This window comes from Toxorhynchites rutilus, chromosome 3, assembly GCF_029784135.1.
Source record: "Toxorhynchites rutilus septentrionalis strain SRP chromosome 3, ASM2978413v1, whole genome shotgun sequence".
NCBI classification, from domain to species: domain Eukaryota; kingdom Metazoa; phylum Arthropoda; class Insecta; order Diptera; family Culicidae; genus Toxorhynchites; species Toxorhynchites rutilus.
The window spans coordinates 156,345,678-156,363,859 of record NC_073746.1 but is presented as its reverse complement, the minus strand read 5'-3'; the positions used below and the strand labels follow the sequence as shown (position 1 = coordinate 156,363,859).

The following is an 18,182-nucleotide window of genomic DNA, read 5'->3' as shown; positions in this document are numbered from 1 at the left end:
CCCTTGCACCAAGTGACCTGTTTTTGACCATGGCGAACGAGCTAGGTAGTCAGAAGTTAGCCACAAAAGAGGCCTGTGAAAATTGGCTATCCGAGTTTTTTGCCAATAAGGAAGCGAGCTTCTATAACAGGGGTATTATGAAGTTGGCATCTCGTTGGGAACAAGTCATCGAACAAAACGGCGCATATTTGACTTAAAACAGATGATTGTAACTAATTTTATGAACAAATGAAAATTCAAAAAAAATACCGCAGGACTTTTTTGACAGCCTAATATATATATAATATATATTTTTTTTTAAATAATAAGAAAATGATATTTACACTATTTCATTCACAATTATGGTTTGCTGGACCAAACGCGTGAGGTCCTTTTTTAGAAATGCTCCCGAAAGACGAAATCCTACGTTAAAATGTGCCAAGTCGAAAATGTTAGCATGAAACAAGACGAACGCTATCGCGCTCCCTGCGTTTTTGGCATATAACAAGAGGAGCACTATCGCGCTCGGATTCAATCGGTTCATATTGAATATGTATAAAGAAAAGTGTCCGGATTCATAAGCATCACTGTGTCCGAAGCAGAATTTTTCGGGCGTATTATTCGGGTATTCGAGGCAGTTGGTTGAGGAAATCGTGTGTAGAAAAATATCCAGGATGTGGACCTATGAAACATTGAAGGTATATCGTGTCGAACATATACAGCTGACACAAACAATCATACCTCCGTGGCTCATATCAAAACAATCACTTCTTCACAACCCGGGACGACTCTGCGCCTCATTGATGTTTGTTATGATCATTAGCACACCGTTTTCACGTGGTCTTCCGGGGGGGGAATTTTCGCTATATTCTTGTTGGCGCGAAAGGATTCCTTCGTTATGTTGTTGACATTCGTGAGTGTTCTGTCAGGAGCCGGCTTTCATGCGGCGCACGCGTCCTGCGAGCAGGAGTTCACACGAGGGAACTCATTGTTTGGTACGGCTGCAAGATCGTCATTCGTGTCACAGACAAGCTGTCGTGCAGTACGTGTTTTTCGTTATCCGGTGCGTTTTTTCTCCCCTTCATACTAAAATTTGCAAGTCTATTTGTGGGTGTACAGTGAACTTTTTTGCCTTCGAGTAGTTCTTTGTCCTGTGTGAAAGGATAATTAGAGTTTTTTCTGTATTGTTTTGCCACTTGGCAGAATAATAAATAAAAGTGTTGAAAAAGGATACCTTTCGGTTTTGAAATGCTTGTACGACATACCCAGAGAAGTAATTTAAATTTGGGGTGGCAGTTTCGTAATCGATCGAAAAAGTAAATTTGCGGCGTAATCGATTAGTTAGCGTGCGAACGTTTGAGGGCAATTTTCTTCGCTTCATTGGCAAGAGAGTAAGAAGTTTCTGCAACCATGATTTAGATTCTCAACGTTGTTCAGTGTTCTGATAGTACATGCAACTTGATACGATAAAATCAAAATCGCGTGAAGATATAAACGAGTAGAGTAACACTAAAGTAGTTCGAGCAAAAATTGCAAATGAGTATGAGAATCAGTGCTACTATCACGTAAGGTTTGCAGCAGTGTTGAAGTGAAATAAGTGCTTTCTTTCTTTTTCCCTTTATTACGAGCGTGGAAGGATACTGTGAGTGTAAATTAGCGTGGGCGTTGGGAATTGGTGCGAGAGTGCACTACTTCTAGACGAAGTTGAGAAAAGCCAAATATTTGTACGAAGAACATAACGTGAGCAGAAAAAGTGCTGCTACGCCATGATATCTGCGTAATTGATGTTTTTCGTTCGTGTAAGCGAATTTCGTCTGTTTGGACATCCAGTCAAGGTCCTCATTGTTAGCCGTATCAGCAAGATGTTTGGATAATTATCTAATTGAAACGAAGGATACTGAACAGAAGAAGTATCAAAATCAGCATTCCAATGCGTTACAGGAATTGAAATAGGATTATTCCTGCAATTCAATTATATCGAAACGAAGTCGATTTGTTGCCGTTGTGTGTCGTAGTTTGAGTTTTGGTGTGTTTGCTGCTGGTGATTGGCACGACATAGGCCGTCGCATCGCTGTGACATCATCATGGATCAACATCCACTGCTGCTGGGGAATGAAAGCATCCACGACAGTGGCATCATCGAAGATGTCCACCAGGAGTCAGAGGACACCGGAAATGAGGAGTATGGGGACGAGAGCAATTTAGAATCCAATTTGCGACGCCGAAAAGGCAAAATCATCTCGTGCGTGGAAAATGGTGAGCGAAACATGATATTTTACTACCCATGTTGTTGTTTTAGTTATTTTTTGTGGGAACAGTTACTCCACCGGTAATGTAGTTGATATTGAACATGTTATTATAGGGGCACGCACTCGAGCTTTTACTCAAAACAAAGTCAGTCAATGTGATGTGTCAGTCTGTTTAATGCAAAAAACACCTCATAATACATCATCAACGCAAATTATTTTTTATCGAATACCAAAAAAAAAACAACTCAATATATAGCGGTCTAAATCAACGTTGTTGCTGCTTGGTTTAGCTATTTAGATAACATATCACACAATAAGTTTGAAGGAAAATATATGGCTCTTTACCCTTATTCCGAGATCCGATCGCACTTGAAATTCGATCGTATTTCACCCCTCGGTCGTAATCGACTTCAGCATTCTGCAATCCTTTCGACTCAAATCATACCGACATGTGCAAATGTGGCAACGCAAAATAAAAGTCAAAATAATTTATCCGTATTTGTGAAGCAATTTGCTCTCTATCTAATCAGCATACCCAAAGGCAGTTTTACAGGTCGGACTCGATCATCCGGAGTATTGATTTTTTTTCACTCCGGATAATCGAATCCTCCGGATAATTGAGTCAAAACAATTTTTATTCTTTATTTGTTTTTTTTTGCATGTATTTTTGGTTTTTTGAAAATAAAAGAGGAATTTGATTTTTGATTCATCCCCTTAAAGTCAGAAAACACCTTTCTCACTTTAAAAAAAATAATTTATCCAGATTCTCTCAGGAGATGATAGACCATCATATTTGATGAAAAAAATCCTCCTACGCATATGTTCGAATTTCAACAATGACAGAGTTACAGAACTTTTTTTTTGTTTCGGACTTTGTTGTTTTACACTGGTTCTACATTAAAAAGTACGCTACGGAAGACGATTCTGATGCTTTCATTTGAAAGATGAGAAAATTTGGTACAGGCTATAGTAGTGGAACAACTCAATTAGTGAATTTTAATAACCTTTTAGAAGTGAAACACTTAAAATTTAATAATTTTTAATGTGTTATTATTAATTTTATCCTAAAAGTTTATATTAAACTAGATTGTCTCTATCAATTAAATTGAAGTTCTTTAACCGCTCCACAATTTGTTCTTTGACGCACAACTTCTATCTTTCTTAATTTGGCTGCAATATCGATATAAACAATTCCTGGTGAAAATTCAAGCAAAATCTTCAAAAATCACGATTTTTATCCCACTGTACATGTGATAGCCATTTAAACTTCACCTTAACGTTGAAAGGTTACATTTTTTCATGAAATAATCCATATTTGAAATATAAAAACAATATTTTTTACAACCTGAATATAATCGAGTCAAAAATTGTATACAATCGAATCACATATAATCGAATCTGTATATAATCGAGTCCGACCTGTACTGCACTCTATTAGTCAAATCATTTCATTAGATACCAATATTGAGGAGATTGCAAAAAATACATAGTCAACCATTTTGTGGCGGCGACCTTTTCGAATTTATGTTGTTGATAGTGTAGTGTATTCTCCAGATCAAGCCATTCAGCCATTTTTTTGCGGCGGCCAAATTGAATTTTTCAAGATCATGGAATACGCAGTTTTAAAATGACAGTAGAATTAAATGTATATTCCAAATTTCAGATCAATCATTCAACTGGAACGGGGTCAATTTTCCATTAATGTGGGACAACCCAACAAACATAGAAACAGTTCAAGCTGAATGAAACCATTCAAAAAGTAATTAGTTGTTTGGAACTGCGGCCATCTTGAAATTGGGTTTTTCATTATCTGCTATGTTCTACTAGTCGAGAACTTTCTTTTGATACATTTTTGGACATTTTTCATAATTAACTGTGTTAAGCCTATTCATTTGATACCCATATTGATGGAGTTCTGAGAAAATAGGTAATCCGCAATTTTGTAGTGGCCGTCATCTTAGATTTGCATTTTTCATAAATAACTGTACTGTACTAGTCAAGCCCTTTCATTTGATACCCATATTGATGGGGTTTTGAAAAAAACATATATGGCGCCATCTTGCGGTGGTGGTCATTTTGGATTTCCATTTTTCATAAATAACTGTGTTCTACTTGTCAAGCCCTTTCATTAGATACACATATTAATGGGGTTCTAAGAAAATATGTAATCCGCCATTTTGTAGTGGCCGTCATCTTAGATTTGCATTTTTCATAAATAACTGTATTCTACTAGTCAAGCTCTTTCATTTGATACCCATATTGATGGGGTTTTGAAAAAAATATATATGGCGCCATCTTGCGATGGCGGTCATTTTGGATTTCAATTTTTCATAAATAACTGTGTTTTACTCGTCAAGCCCTTTCGTTAGATACACTATTGATGGGGTGTAAGAAAATATGTAATCCGCCATTTTGTAGTGGCCGCCATCTTAGATTTGCATTTTTCATTGATCACTGTATTCTACTAGTCAAGCTCTTTCATTTGATACCCATTTAGATGGGGTTTTGAAAAAAATATATATGGCGCCATCTAGCGGTGGCGGCCATTTTGGATTTACATTTTTCGTAAATAACTGTGTTCTACTAGTCAAGCCCTTTCATTTGATACCCATATTGATGGAGTTCTTATTCCATTATTCAAAATTTCCAAAAGTTAAAAATAAAATACTCCGGATAATCGAGTCTCCGGATAATCGAGTCCGACCTGTATATTGTTTTGATTTGAATGAAAATTATGACACGATGTTATTTGTTTTTCTAACACGTAGTCCCTTGGGGTCGATATTGGTTTCCCAGGGGTCGACATAAACGAAAACTGATTTTGGTGGTCAATGAGATCTAAAAAAAATACCATTATTGCCCATATTAATTCAAATTCTTATTTGAGACATTTGAGATAGTGTAGAAGTTGAGTTACGTTAACCAACTTGTTATAAAACTAATTAATACATCAGTGGGAATCATGATTCTTGTACTATTCAAAAACGCAACAAGTCGATACAAGATGGAAAGTTCGGCAATTAAACAAGCGCGAACAAGTTCTGACAAAACAAATAAATCGTTTAAAAACCAACGAACACCAATTTTGAACCGGATTTAGATAGATTGGTAGAAATTAATCAAGTTCATCTATCACATCACTGATTTTTTAATTTTTTTATATTTACTTTGCGTTTTTTTTTCAAATATTAATTATCTTGATATTTACTGAATATATATATATATATATATATATATATATATATATATATATATATATATATATATATATATATATATATATATATATATTTTGTTGAATTTGTATGAGAAAATGATGTCACTTAACAAACCGCAACGTTATTAAATTGGTAAGCATTTTGTATGAATAGGAAAAAACTAGAGATAGAATTTTTGAGTAAATTTTTCTATGACCCATATAGCCAAATTTATCACTCCATTCTGGAAAAGGGGTCTCTTGTCTAAAATAGTTTGAGAATACCTGCTCTAGAACATAGAAGCTTCATCAGACACAATCAGACATGAATCAAAATTTCATGTTTTTTTTTAAAAATCTTTATCATTGAAAATATTTCCTCTCGCCAAACTTAAATTGTATAATATCAGTTAATAAAAAGCTTCGAGCTGCTCGCTGTTTAATTAAATGTTTGGATCACAACATGTATTAATAGGTATTTTGATTATTGTAGGGCCAATGTTTCAGTCTTCTTTTTTTACTATGGACCATTGCTCGAATTATTCTTCGTATATGGCCCGTCACCTTCTCCATGAGCCTTTCCTCACTTGTTTGGCTGCCAAAGTTCCACTCTTTTTCTTCACTATGTGCTTCACAATTGACCAGTGTTTTGGCCTTAGTTCCGGAGTATTGCCTTGGAAACCACTGTAACGCAGTCTAATTTTGGAAAAAAAACTACGACTGTTTTTGACAGATCACGCATGATTCGTGCGCTGTGTCAAAACTAAAGTTGTGTAGTTTTCATTGCCATTATGGAAAGACTTACAAACGAACAACGCTTACAATTCATTGAATTCTATTATCAAAATCAAAATTCTGCCTTTTTTAGTTCTATCGGAAAATTTTCCATTTCTTGAAACGAATTTTGGCAAAACAGAAAAAATATTGTTGTCGATGGAAGTTTTGTCTCTGTTAACTGATAAATTAATGCAAACACAGTGACTCAAACTCGAAATCGTACTCTACCATGCAGGTCTTTTTTCACTACTTTTGAAAGTCGAAAAAGAGCATTCGAAGCACTCTATTAGGATTATGATATATACATTTTAAAGCTTAAACCTTCAGCTTTTGGAATATTTCACGAACATATTGTTATCTAGATGCAGTGGACAAAAATATCGAGAAGAAATAAAAAATCAATTTATTTCTGTTTTTACAGAAATTTTGTAAATTAACAAAATTTTGCAAATTCAATTAACCTCACCAACCAGCTTTCATTCGGTTCTTATAACGTTCATGTAGGACCTTTCCATACATAGATATTTTTGTTTGAATGAAAAATTACCCCTACGTCTTTGATGATGAATAATTCAATAAACAACGAACACACTGCAAACCGTAATGAAGTTTTGAAAACTCAAATATGTTATGTACAAGTTTAATTTGTTGCTTTGACGAAATTTAAAAAGTGCCAAAAACAGGGTTTTAGAAAATCATCTGTAATTTTGTATCCAAAAAACACCTGTGAACGTTTCATTATGATACGTTCAGCCGTTTTTTTAGTCGATCGGTCAAAATTTGGAGTAAATTAAAGAAGCACTTCAACGCATATAGTACCAGAAGTTCAAAATGCTACGCGTACTCTTTCGTTTTCGTGCGTTAGGATTGCAAGGAGTGATGATACTCACACGTATAATAGCTCGGCTGAAAATTTTATAAGGTAACACAGTGAACCTTTTTTTTGCAAAATTTAATTTTATTATGCAACATAATTGCCTTCGAGGGCGATACAGCGATTATAGCGATCTTGCACCTTGATACCATTCTTATAGTACTCTTTCGGTTTTCCCTAAAACTAGGCCTCAGTTTCGGTAATTACTGCATCATCGTTCTTAAATTTCTTGCCAGCGAGCATTCTCTTCAGGTCTGCGAACAGAAAAAAGTCGCTGGGGGCCAGACCTGGAGAAAACGGTGGATGCGGAAGTAATTCGAAGCCCAATTCATGCAATTTTGCCATCGCTTTCATTGATTTGTGATTTTTCCATTTTTTTTTCACAATAACACTCCACAATCAATGCTGTAACTCACGAGCCAATTGACCGATTGCTGTCAAATTTTGACACGTATCCATTTGACGAATTTACGTTAGATTTACAACCAGATGGCGCAGCGAGTAAAATGATGAGGTTTTGTTTTATGGTATGTAATTCGTACAATTTTTTTTTGGAAAAAACAGAATTTATCTTCAGATTACCTGATTTCACGTATTCTTTCTACGCTAAAAAGGTTAGAAAATTATCATTTTACAATGAGGTATGTATATTATGAAGTATGGCTTGGTATAAGTGTTGTAACTTTAATTTTTTTTCAACTAGATAAACGATGAAAGGCATGTATTGCGCTAAAAATACTGCAAATCCTTCTTGTGTCGGGCCCTACATAATCAACGATATTAGTCAACTAAATATGATATCGATTTCATCGCCATTATTCACAGTATTCATAACTTGTATGCATTATCAAATTTAAATTTTTTGAAGATTATCTATGACTTTGGTGAAATCGTGTGTTGAAACCATCGTAAATATACAAAACTCTAACTTTCTTACCATATACTGACGACATTTAATGGTTGAAATGAATCTAAATAGAAATAAAATGGATAGAATCTTGCTTTTCAGTGCCTAGAATGAACAAACATCATCACTTTTGTGGCTCTGAGCTCTAATGTAGGTGTCACATTAGATGATTCAGCATTGCGTAAATTCGTCAATTGAAAGATGGTGCTGTGTGATAGTCAAGTAGATTTTTACAAGAGGCGCCATCTAGACGTCTACCTTATGAACTTTTCAGCCGAACTGTTACATACGCATTCTTACATATACATGTACTTCTCATTCACAAGCTCACGAAAACGAAAGCTTATTAAATTATTCATCATCAAAATTTTCCATTCAAATAAAAATATCTCCGTGTTAAAAGATCCTGCAGACACATTATAGGGATCAAATGAAAGCTGGTTGATGTTAAATTGATTTTCTATTGACTGAATTAGTTGCTGAAGTTAAAGCTGAAGCTTTGAAAAAATGTATATATCATTATCTTAATAGAATGTATCGAAAGCTTATTTTCGACTTTCAAAGGTAGTGAAAAGAGATATGTATGGTGGGGTGCGATTTCGAGTTTAAGTCGCTGTAGTTCGATTCGTTGACGTATACTGGTCACTGACGTTAGTCTGTGTGTCTTAAGTGCAGCGTTAATAGACAAGTCTTGTGCGAGTCTGCCTGCACGGAGGCGCTACAGAAATTTTTGGTAATATTCAAGAGACCTAGGAACCATAAAAAATGCATGGTTTTTCATGAAGCTTAAAAGATTCAAAAGTTGCCTCGAATGAACTGCAAAGTTTAAACAAACAAGCAAAGCAAAGCTGCCGTGACAACTTCGAAAACGAAGACCTTTAGCAAGCCGACTTGATGAAAATACGGTGGAAGTGCGTGATTTTTGTTTTGATACCTAAGGGTCATTGGAATATGAACACCAATTTTGAACCGGATTTAGATAGATTGGTAGAAATTAATCAAGTTCATCTATCACATCACTGATTTTTTAATTTTTTTATATTTACTTTGCGTTTTTTTTTCAAATATTAATTATCTTGATATTTACTGAATATATATATATATATATATATATATATATATATATATATATATATATATATATATATATATATATATATATATATATATATATATTTTGTTGAATTTGTATGAGAAAATGATGTCACTTAACAAACCGCAACGTTATTAAATTGGTAAGCATTTTGTATGAATAGGAAAAAACTAGAGATAGAATTTTTGAGTAAATTTTTCTATGACCCATATAGCCAAATTTATCACTCCATTCTGGAAAAGGGGTCTCTTGTCTAAAATAGTTTGAGAATACCTGCTCTAGAACATAGAAGCTTCATCAGACACAATCAGACATGAATCAAAATTTCATGTTTTTTTTTAAAAATCTTTATCATTGAAAATATTTCCTCTCGCCAAACTTAAATTGTATAATATCAGTTAATAAAAAGCTTCGAGCTGCTCGCTGTTTAATTAAATGTTTGGATCACAACATGTATTAATAGGTATTTTGATTATTGTAGGGCCAATGTTTCAGTCTTCTTTTTTTACTATGGACCATTGCTCGAATTATTCTTCGTATATGGCCCGTCACCTTCTCCATGAGCCTTTCCTCACTTGTTTGGCTGCCAAAGTTCCACTCTTTTTCTTCACTATGTGCTTCACAATTGACCAGTGTTTTGGCCTTAGTTCCGGAGTATTGCCTTGGAAACCACTGTAACGCAGTCTAATTTTGGAAAAAAAACTACGACTGTTTTTGACAGATCACGCATGATTCGTGCGCTGTGTCAAAACTAAAGTTGTGTAGTTTTCATTGCCATTATGGAAAGACTTACAAACGAACAACGCTTACAATTCATTGAATTCTATTATCAAAATCAAAATTCTGCCTTTTTTAGTTCTATCGGAAAATTTTCCATTTCTTGAAACGAATTTTGGCAAAACAGAAAAAATATTGTTGTCGATGGAAGTTTTGTCTCTGTTAACTGATAAATTAATGCAAACACAGTGACTCAAACTCGAAATCGTACTCTACCATGCAGGTCTTTTTTCACTACTTTTGAAAGTCGAAAAAGAGCATTCGAAGCACTCTATTAGGATTATGATATATACATTTTAAAGCTTAAACCTTCAGCTTTTGGAATATTTCACGAACATATTGTTATCTAGATGCAGTGGACAAAAATATCGAGAAGAAATAAAAAATCACTTTATTTCTGTTTTTACAGAAATTTTGTAAATTAACAAAATTTTGCAAATTCAATTAACCTCACCAACCAGCTTTCATTCGGTTCTTATAACGTTCATGTAGGACCTTTCCATACATAGATATTTTTGTTTGAATGAAAAATTACCCCTACGTCTTTGATGATGAATAATTCAATAAACAACGAACACACTGCAAACCGTAAGGAAGTTTTGAAAACTCAAATATGTTATGTACAAGTTTAATTTGTTGCTTTGACGAAATTTAAAAAGTGCCAAAAACAGGGTTTTAGAAAATCATCTGTAATTTTGTATCCAAAAAACACCTGTGAACGTTTCATTATGATACGTTCAGCCGTTTTTTTAGTCGATCGGTCAAAATTTGGAGTAAATTAAAGAAGCACTTCAACGCATATAGTACCAGAAGTTCAAAATGCTACGCGTACTCTTTCGTTTTCGTGCGTTAGGATTGCAAGGAGTGATGATACTCACACGTATAAAAGCTCGGCTGAAAATTTTATAAGGTAACACAGTGAACCTTTTTTTTGCAAAATTTAATTTTATTATGCAACATAATTGCCTTCGAGGGCGATACAGCGATTATAGCGATCTTGCACCTTGATACCATTCTTATAGTACTCTTTCGGTTTTCCCTAAAACTAGGCCTCAGTTTCGGTAATTACTGCATCATCGTTCTTAAATTTCTTGCCAGCGAGCATTCTCTTCAGGTCTGCGAACAGAAAAAAGTCGCTGGGGGCCAGACCTGGAGAAAACGGTGGATGCGGAAGTAATTCGAAGCCCAATTCATGCAATTTTGCCATCGCTTTCATTGATTTGTGATTTTTCCATTTTTTTTTCACAATAACACTCCACAATCAATGCTGTAACTCACGAGCCAATTGACCGATTGCTGTCAAATTTTGACACGTATCCATTTGACGAATTTACGTTAGATTTACAACCAGATGGCGCAGCGAGTAAAATGATGAGGTTTTGTTTTATGGTATGTAATTCGTACAATTTTTTTTTGGAAAAAACAGAATTTATCTTCAGATTACCTGATTTCACGTATTCTTTCTACGCTAAAAAGGTTAGAAAATTATCATTTTACAATGAGGTATGTATATTATGAAGTATGGCTTGGTATAAGTGTTGTAACTTTAATTTTTTTTCAACTAGATAAACGATGAAAGGCATGTATTGCGCTAAAAATACTGCAAATCCTTCTTGTGTCGGGCCCTACATAATCAACGATATTAGTCAACTAAATATGATATCGATTTCATCGCCATTATTCACAGTATTCATAACTTGTATGCATTATCAAATTTAAATTTTTTGAAGATTATCTATGACTTTGGTGAAATCGTGTGTTGAAACCATCGTAAATATACAAAACTCTAACTTTCTTACCATATACTGACGACATTTAATGGTTGAAATGAATCTAAATAGAAATAAAATGGATAGAATCTTGCTTTTCAGTGCCTAGAATGAACAAACATCATCACTTTTGTGGCTCTGAGCTCTAATGTAGGTGTCACATTAGATGATTCAGCATTGCGTAAATTCGTCAATTGAAAGATGGTGCTGTGTGATAGTCAAGTAGATTTTTACAAGAGGCGCCATCTAGACGTCTACCTTATGAACTTTTCAGCCGAACTGTTACATACGCATTCTTACATATACATGTACTTCTCATTCACAAGCTCACGAAAACGAAAGCTTATTAAATTATTCATCATCAAAATTTTCCATTCAAATAAAAATATCTCCGTGTTAAAAGATCCTGCAGACACATTATAGGGATCAAATGAAAGCTGGTTGATGTTAAATTGATTTTCTATTGACTGAATTAGTTGCTGAAGTTAAAGCTGAAGCTTTGAAAAAATGTATATATCATTATCTTAATAGAATGTATCGAAAGCTTATTTTCGACTTTCAAAGGTAGTGAAAAGAGATATGTATGGTGGGGTGCGATTTCGAGTTTAAGTCGCTGTAGTTCGATTCGTTGACGTATACTGGTCACTGACGTTAGTCTGTGTGTCTTAAGTGCAGCGTTAATAGACAAGTCTTGTGCGAGTCTGCCTGCACGGAGGCGCTACAGAAATTTTTGGTAATATTCAAGAGACCTAGGAACCATAAAAAATGCATGGTTTTTCATGAAGCTTAAAAGATTCAAAAGTTGCCTCGAATGAACTGCAAAGTTTAAACAAACAAGCAAAGCAAAGCTGCCGTGACAACTTCGAAAACGAAGACCTTTAGCAAGCCGACTTGATGAAAATACGGTGGAAGTGCGTGATTTTTGTTTTGATACCTAAGGGTCATTGGAATATGAGCTCAAGAAATCAACTATCCCGGGATAATGAAATAAAAAGTTTTGATGTAGGACTATGGTTTTGATTTCTATATGAAGCAGTTCCAGGCCAAATCATCCGGCCACTACCCCGACCCCATCCGATTGTTTTTGTCACAACTTTTGGGTTCTTCCGGAGGGCCTGCTTCATAATCGCCCAATATTTCTCTATTGGGCGAAGCTCCGGCGCGTTGGGCGGGTTCATTTCCTTTGGCACGAAGGTGACCTCGTTGGCTTCGTACCACTCCAACACGTCCTTTGAATAGTGGCACGAAGCGAGATCCGGCCAGAAGATGGTCAGGCCCTCGTGCTGCTTCAATAGTGGTAGTTAGCGCTTCTGTAGGCACTCCTTAAGGTAAACCTGCCCGTTTACCGTGCCGGTCATCACGAAGGGGGCGCTCTGCTTTCCGTAAGAGCAGATCGCTTGCCACACCATGTACTTTTTGGCAAACTTGGATAGTTTCTGCTCGCGAATCTCCTCCGGAACGCTGAATTTGTCCTCTGCGGAGAAGAACAACAGGCCCGGCAGCTGACGAAAGTCCGCTTTGACGTAGGTTTCGTCGTCCATTACCAGGCAATGCGGCTTCGTCAGCATTTCGGTGTACAGCTTCCGGGCTCGCGTCTTCCCCACCATGTTTTGCCTTTCGTCGCGGTTAGGAGCCTTCTGAACCTTGTATGTACGCAGGCCCTCCCGCTGCTTGGTCCGCTGGACGAATGAACTTGACAAATTCAGCTTATTGGCGACATTCCGGACCGAACTTCTCGGATCACGTCTAAACTGCTTAACTACGCGCTTGTGATCTTTTTCACTGACGGAGCATCCATTTTTGCCGTTCTTCACCTTCCGGTCGATGGTTAGGTTCTCGAAGTATCGTTTTAGTACTCTGCTGACCGTGGATTGGACGATTCACAGCATCTTACCGATGTCCCGATGTGACAACTCCGGATTCTCGAAATGAGTGCGCAGGATTAATTCACGACGCTATTTTTCATTCGACGACATTTTTCCAAATTTACGAAAAATTGACAGTGAAGCATGGCCAACGTGATCTATACACTCTTATCTGATTATAAACGAAAGCTGAAGATATAATTCCTAAAAATTAAATTTCTACAGCGTTTTTTTCGTGATGCAATTTGATGTGACACACCCTTTATACAACAAATTTGTCCTGTATCATATTTTAATCAGACATCTTGATTTCGAGTAATGTTTTTTTTTTGCAAAAAAAAAAGATTCTGGATACTCCGTTTTCTTATTTGTTCTTACACTGTTATTTTTTTGTTATTTTTCATTATATCTTCTTCTTAAATGGCACTAACAACCCTACGCGTGACCACAGTGCAAGTCGGAGCCAATATCTTTGACGAAAAATTCCCCCGACAAGAACGGGAATCGAAACCGAACCCCCGGCATGATAGTGTGGGACGCTAACCACTCGGCCACGGGAGCATATTTTCATTATATGAAATTGGTTATATCTCAAGAATGGTTAGTCCTAGGATGTATTCGGATTGAATATTTTATGTTACTTTTCTTAAATGGTTACGATTTCTCAAAGTATAGAAATTTAATATTTTTTTTTTAAATCCTATTTTTATTCTGGTGAGTTCAACGCCGCATCACGTCAGACAGCAAGCACTTATCAGTGGGCATAAACGAAGGAGACGTTTTGGAAGAAGGCGGCACTTTTTATCCACAAAGTTTCGACGAGAGTCTAGGTTAAACATTGATAGAGATTTCATTAGAATGGTTGCTGTCCAATCATATCATGCTCAATGCATGCCTCTATCATGTAGGCCTTACTATTAACATTTTTTGTACAAGTATATCATACCATTGGGTACGTTGGTAACATGGAGAAATTTGCAATAAAAAAACTAAAATGGCTGCCGACTAAGAGGTCGAAAGGGTACATTAAGCTTAAATTTTTAGTTTTTGCTTATCAATTTGAGTTTCTCAATTGGGAGAAATTGGAAGAGTCATTTCGATGAAATCCAGTCTGCTTTCACTATGCAACGGAAATGTCAATTGGGAAGCTGGCCAAAATTTATTTTTATGTACTTTTCGTCGGTCGACGACATAATTGTTTCAGCTCCAATCATGCTTGCATTGTAGCTCTTGATCGTAGGTGTACCGAACAATAAATTAATATTACTATGGAACTTCATTTCGCGGATGATCAGTGTTCTACTGTATTTGATAATTTTCGAATCTGAACACGTAGATTTTCCGACTGGTTTTCCAGGATTAGTTCTATTCTTTAAGTTTCCACCGTCACAACTTTTCTAGAACTGATTGAATCATAACAAAACTTCCGTCACTGAGAAAGGACAACTCACTCAAAAATTTGCCCTCAAAACATTTCAGAAGCAACCATGATGTGTGCTGCGACAAAATTATAATGTGTCTAGACTTTAAGTGAATCGATCATCATTATTCTGATTCTTGAATGTGTGCCTAAAGTATTTATCCTACTATCAATATAGTTCCAACGAATCGAGACGAGCTGATAGCTGATCCAGCAGTTATTTATTTTTATAGTTATTTCGCCATGCGCAATATGAGTTTGGAATGACCTTTTGGAGCTTCTTAACTTACGAATAAATGTAACCAGAGTGTTTTTTGTTTTACACCTGGTTTTAGTAAATACAGGGTGGACTCGATTATATACAGTCTCGGAATTCTTTTCATTTTATATCATCGAATCCTGTATATAATCGAGTCTAAAAAATATTGTTTTTATTTGTTTTTTATACTCTTATTTTTCGTTTTTTGAATATAAAAGAATTTGATTTTTGATTCATCCCCTTAAAGTCATAAAATATCTTTCCCATAGAAAAAATCCGAATTCTTTCAGGAGTTGAAAGAGGATCATATTTGATGATAAAAATCCTTCTATGTATATGTTCGAGTTCGAACAATGACGGAGTTATTGAACTTTTTCTCTTCTTCGGACTTTGTTTGCCTAAAATTGGCTCTAATTCAAAAATTGCTTCCATTCGAAAGATAAGAAAATTTTATACAGGATACAGTTAAAAAACTTCTAATCTTCATCGTTCATAGTTTTCATCGTTTTACAAAAATGACGTCGGAATGTGAGGGACTATGTTGATGAACCTAATAAGTGATATGTTTTGTTTTGATACCTAAGGGTCATTGGAATATGAGCTCAAGAAATCAACTATCCCGGGATAATGAAATAAAAAGTTTTGATGTAGGACTATGGTTTTGATTTCTATATGAAGCAGTTCCAGGCCAAATCATCCGGCCACTACCCCGACCCCATCCGATTGTTTTTGTCACAACTTTTGGGTTCTTCCGGAGGGCCTGCTTCATAATCGCCCAATATTTCTCTATTGGGCGAAGCTCCGGCGCGTTGGGCGGGTTCATTTCCTTTGGCACGAAGGTGACCTCGTTGGCTTCGTACCACTCCAACACGTCCTTTGAATAGTGGCACGAAGCGAGATCCGGCCAGAAGATGGTCAGGCCCTCGTGCTGCTTCAATAGTGGTAGTTAGCGCTTCTGTAGGCACTCCTTAAGGTAAACCTGCCCGTTTACCGTGCCGGTCATCACGAAGGGGGCGCTCTGCTTTCCGTAAGAGCAGATCGCTTGCCACACCATGTACTTTTTGGCAAACTTGGATAGTTTCTGCTCGCGAATCTCCTCCGGAACGCTGAATTTGTCCTCTGCGGAGAAGAACAACAGGCCCGGCAGCTGACGAAAGTCCGCTTTGACGTAGGTTTCGTCGTCCATTACCAGGCAATGCGGCTTCGTCAGCATTTCGGTGTACAGCTTCCGGGCTCGCGTCTTCCCCACCATGTTTTGCCTTTCGTCGCGGTTAGGAGCCTTCTGAACCTTGTATGTACGCAGGCCCTCCCGCTGCTTGGTCCGCTGGACGAATGAACTTGACAAATTCAGCTTATTGGCGACATTCCGGACCGAACTTCTCGGATCACGTCTAAACTGCTTAACTACGCGCTTGTGATCTTTTTCACTGACGGAGCATCCATTTTTGCCGTTCTTCACCTTCCGGTCGATGGTTAGGTTCTCGAAGTATCGTTTTAGTACTCTGCTGACCGTGGATTGGACGATTCACAGCATCTTACCGATGTCCCGATGTGACAACTCCGGATTCTCGAAATGAGTGCGCAGGATTAATTCACGACGCTATTTTTCATTCGACGACATTTTTCCAAATTTACGAAAAATTGACAGTGAAGCATGGCCAACGTGATCTATACACTCTTATCTGATTATAAACGAAAGCTGAAGATATAATTCCTAAAAATTAAATTTCTACAGCGTTTTTTCCGTGATGCAATTTGATGTGACACACCCTTTATACAACAAATTTGTCCTGTATCATATTTTAATCAGACATCTTGATTTCGAGTAATGTTTTTTTTTTGCAAAAAAAAAAAGATTCTGGATACTCCGTTTTCTTATTTGTTCTTACACTGTTATTTTTTTGTTATTTTTCATTATATCTTCTTCTTAAATGGCACTAACAACCCTACGCGTGACCACAGTGCAAGTCGGAGCCAATATCTTTGACGAAAAATTCCCCCGACAAGAACGGGAATCGAAACCGAACCCCCGGCATGATAGTGTGGGACGCTAACCACTCGGCCACGGGAGCATATTTTCATTATATGAAATTGGTTATATCTCAAGAATGGTTAGTCCTAGGATGTATTCGGATTGAATATTTTATGTTACTTTTCTTAAATGGTTACGATTTCTCAAAGTATAGAAATTTAATATTTTTTTTTTAAATCCTATTTTTATTCTGGTGAGTTCAACGCCGCATCACGTCAGACAGCAAGCACTTATCAGTGGGCATAATCGAAGGAGACGTTTTGGAAGAAGGCGGCACTTTTTATCCACAAAGTTTCGACGAGAGTCTAGGTTAAACATTGATAGAGATTTCATTAGAATGGTTGCTGTCCAATCATATCATGCTCAATGCATGCCTCTATCATGTAGGCCTTACTATTAACATTTTTTGTACAAGTATATCATACCATTGGGTACGTTGGTAACATGGAGAAATTTGCAATAAAAAAACTAAAATGGCTGCCGACTAAGAGGTCGAAAGGGTACATTAAGCTTAAATTTTTAGTTTTTGCTTATCAATTTGAGTTTCTCAATTGGGAGAAATTGGAAGAGTCATTTCGATGAAATCCAGTCTGCTTTCACTATGCAACGGAAATGTCAATTGGGAAGCTGGCCAAAATTTATTTTTATGTACTTTTCGTCGGTCGACGACATAATTGTTTCAGCTCCAATCATGCTTGCATTGTAGCTCTTGATCGTAGGTGTACCGAACAATAAATTAATATTACTATGGAACTTCATTTCGCGGATGATCAGTGTTCTACTGTATTTGATAATTTTCGAATCTGAACACGTAGATTTTCCGACTGGTTTTCCAGGATTAGTTCTATTCTTTAAGTTTCCACCGTCACAACTTTTCTAGAACTGATTGAATCATAACAAAACTTCCGTCACTGAGAAAGGACAACTCACTCAAAAATTTGCCCTCAAAACATTTCAGAAGCAACCATGATGTGTGCTGCGACAA

The 18,182-nt window shown here is 36.4% G+C and overlaps 1 protein-coding gene across 8 annotated transcripts in view; it reads left to right on the top strand.

Moving 5' to 3' along the window:
• Positions 1–1,008: 1,008 nt before the first annotated feature.
• Positions 1,009–18,182, top strand: part of LOC129774749 (anoctamin-8) — a 106,874-nt gene continuing 89,700 nt past the window's right edge. For all 8 annotated transcript variants that reach the window (XM_055778684.1, XM_055778683.1, XM_055778685.1 and 5 more), the window contains exon 1: positions 1,009–2,235. In XM_055778684.1, the coding sequence (XP_055634659.1) occupies positions 2,064–2,235 (172 nt within the window). In that variant the 5' untranslated portion in view covers positions 1,009–2,063. The remainder of the gene's footprint in view (positions 2,236–18,182) is intronic.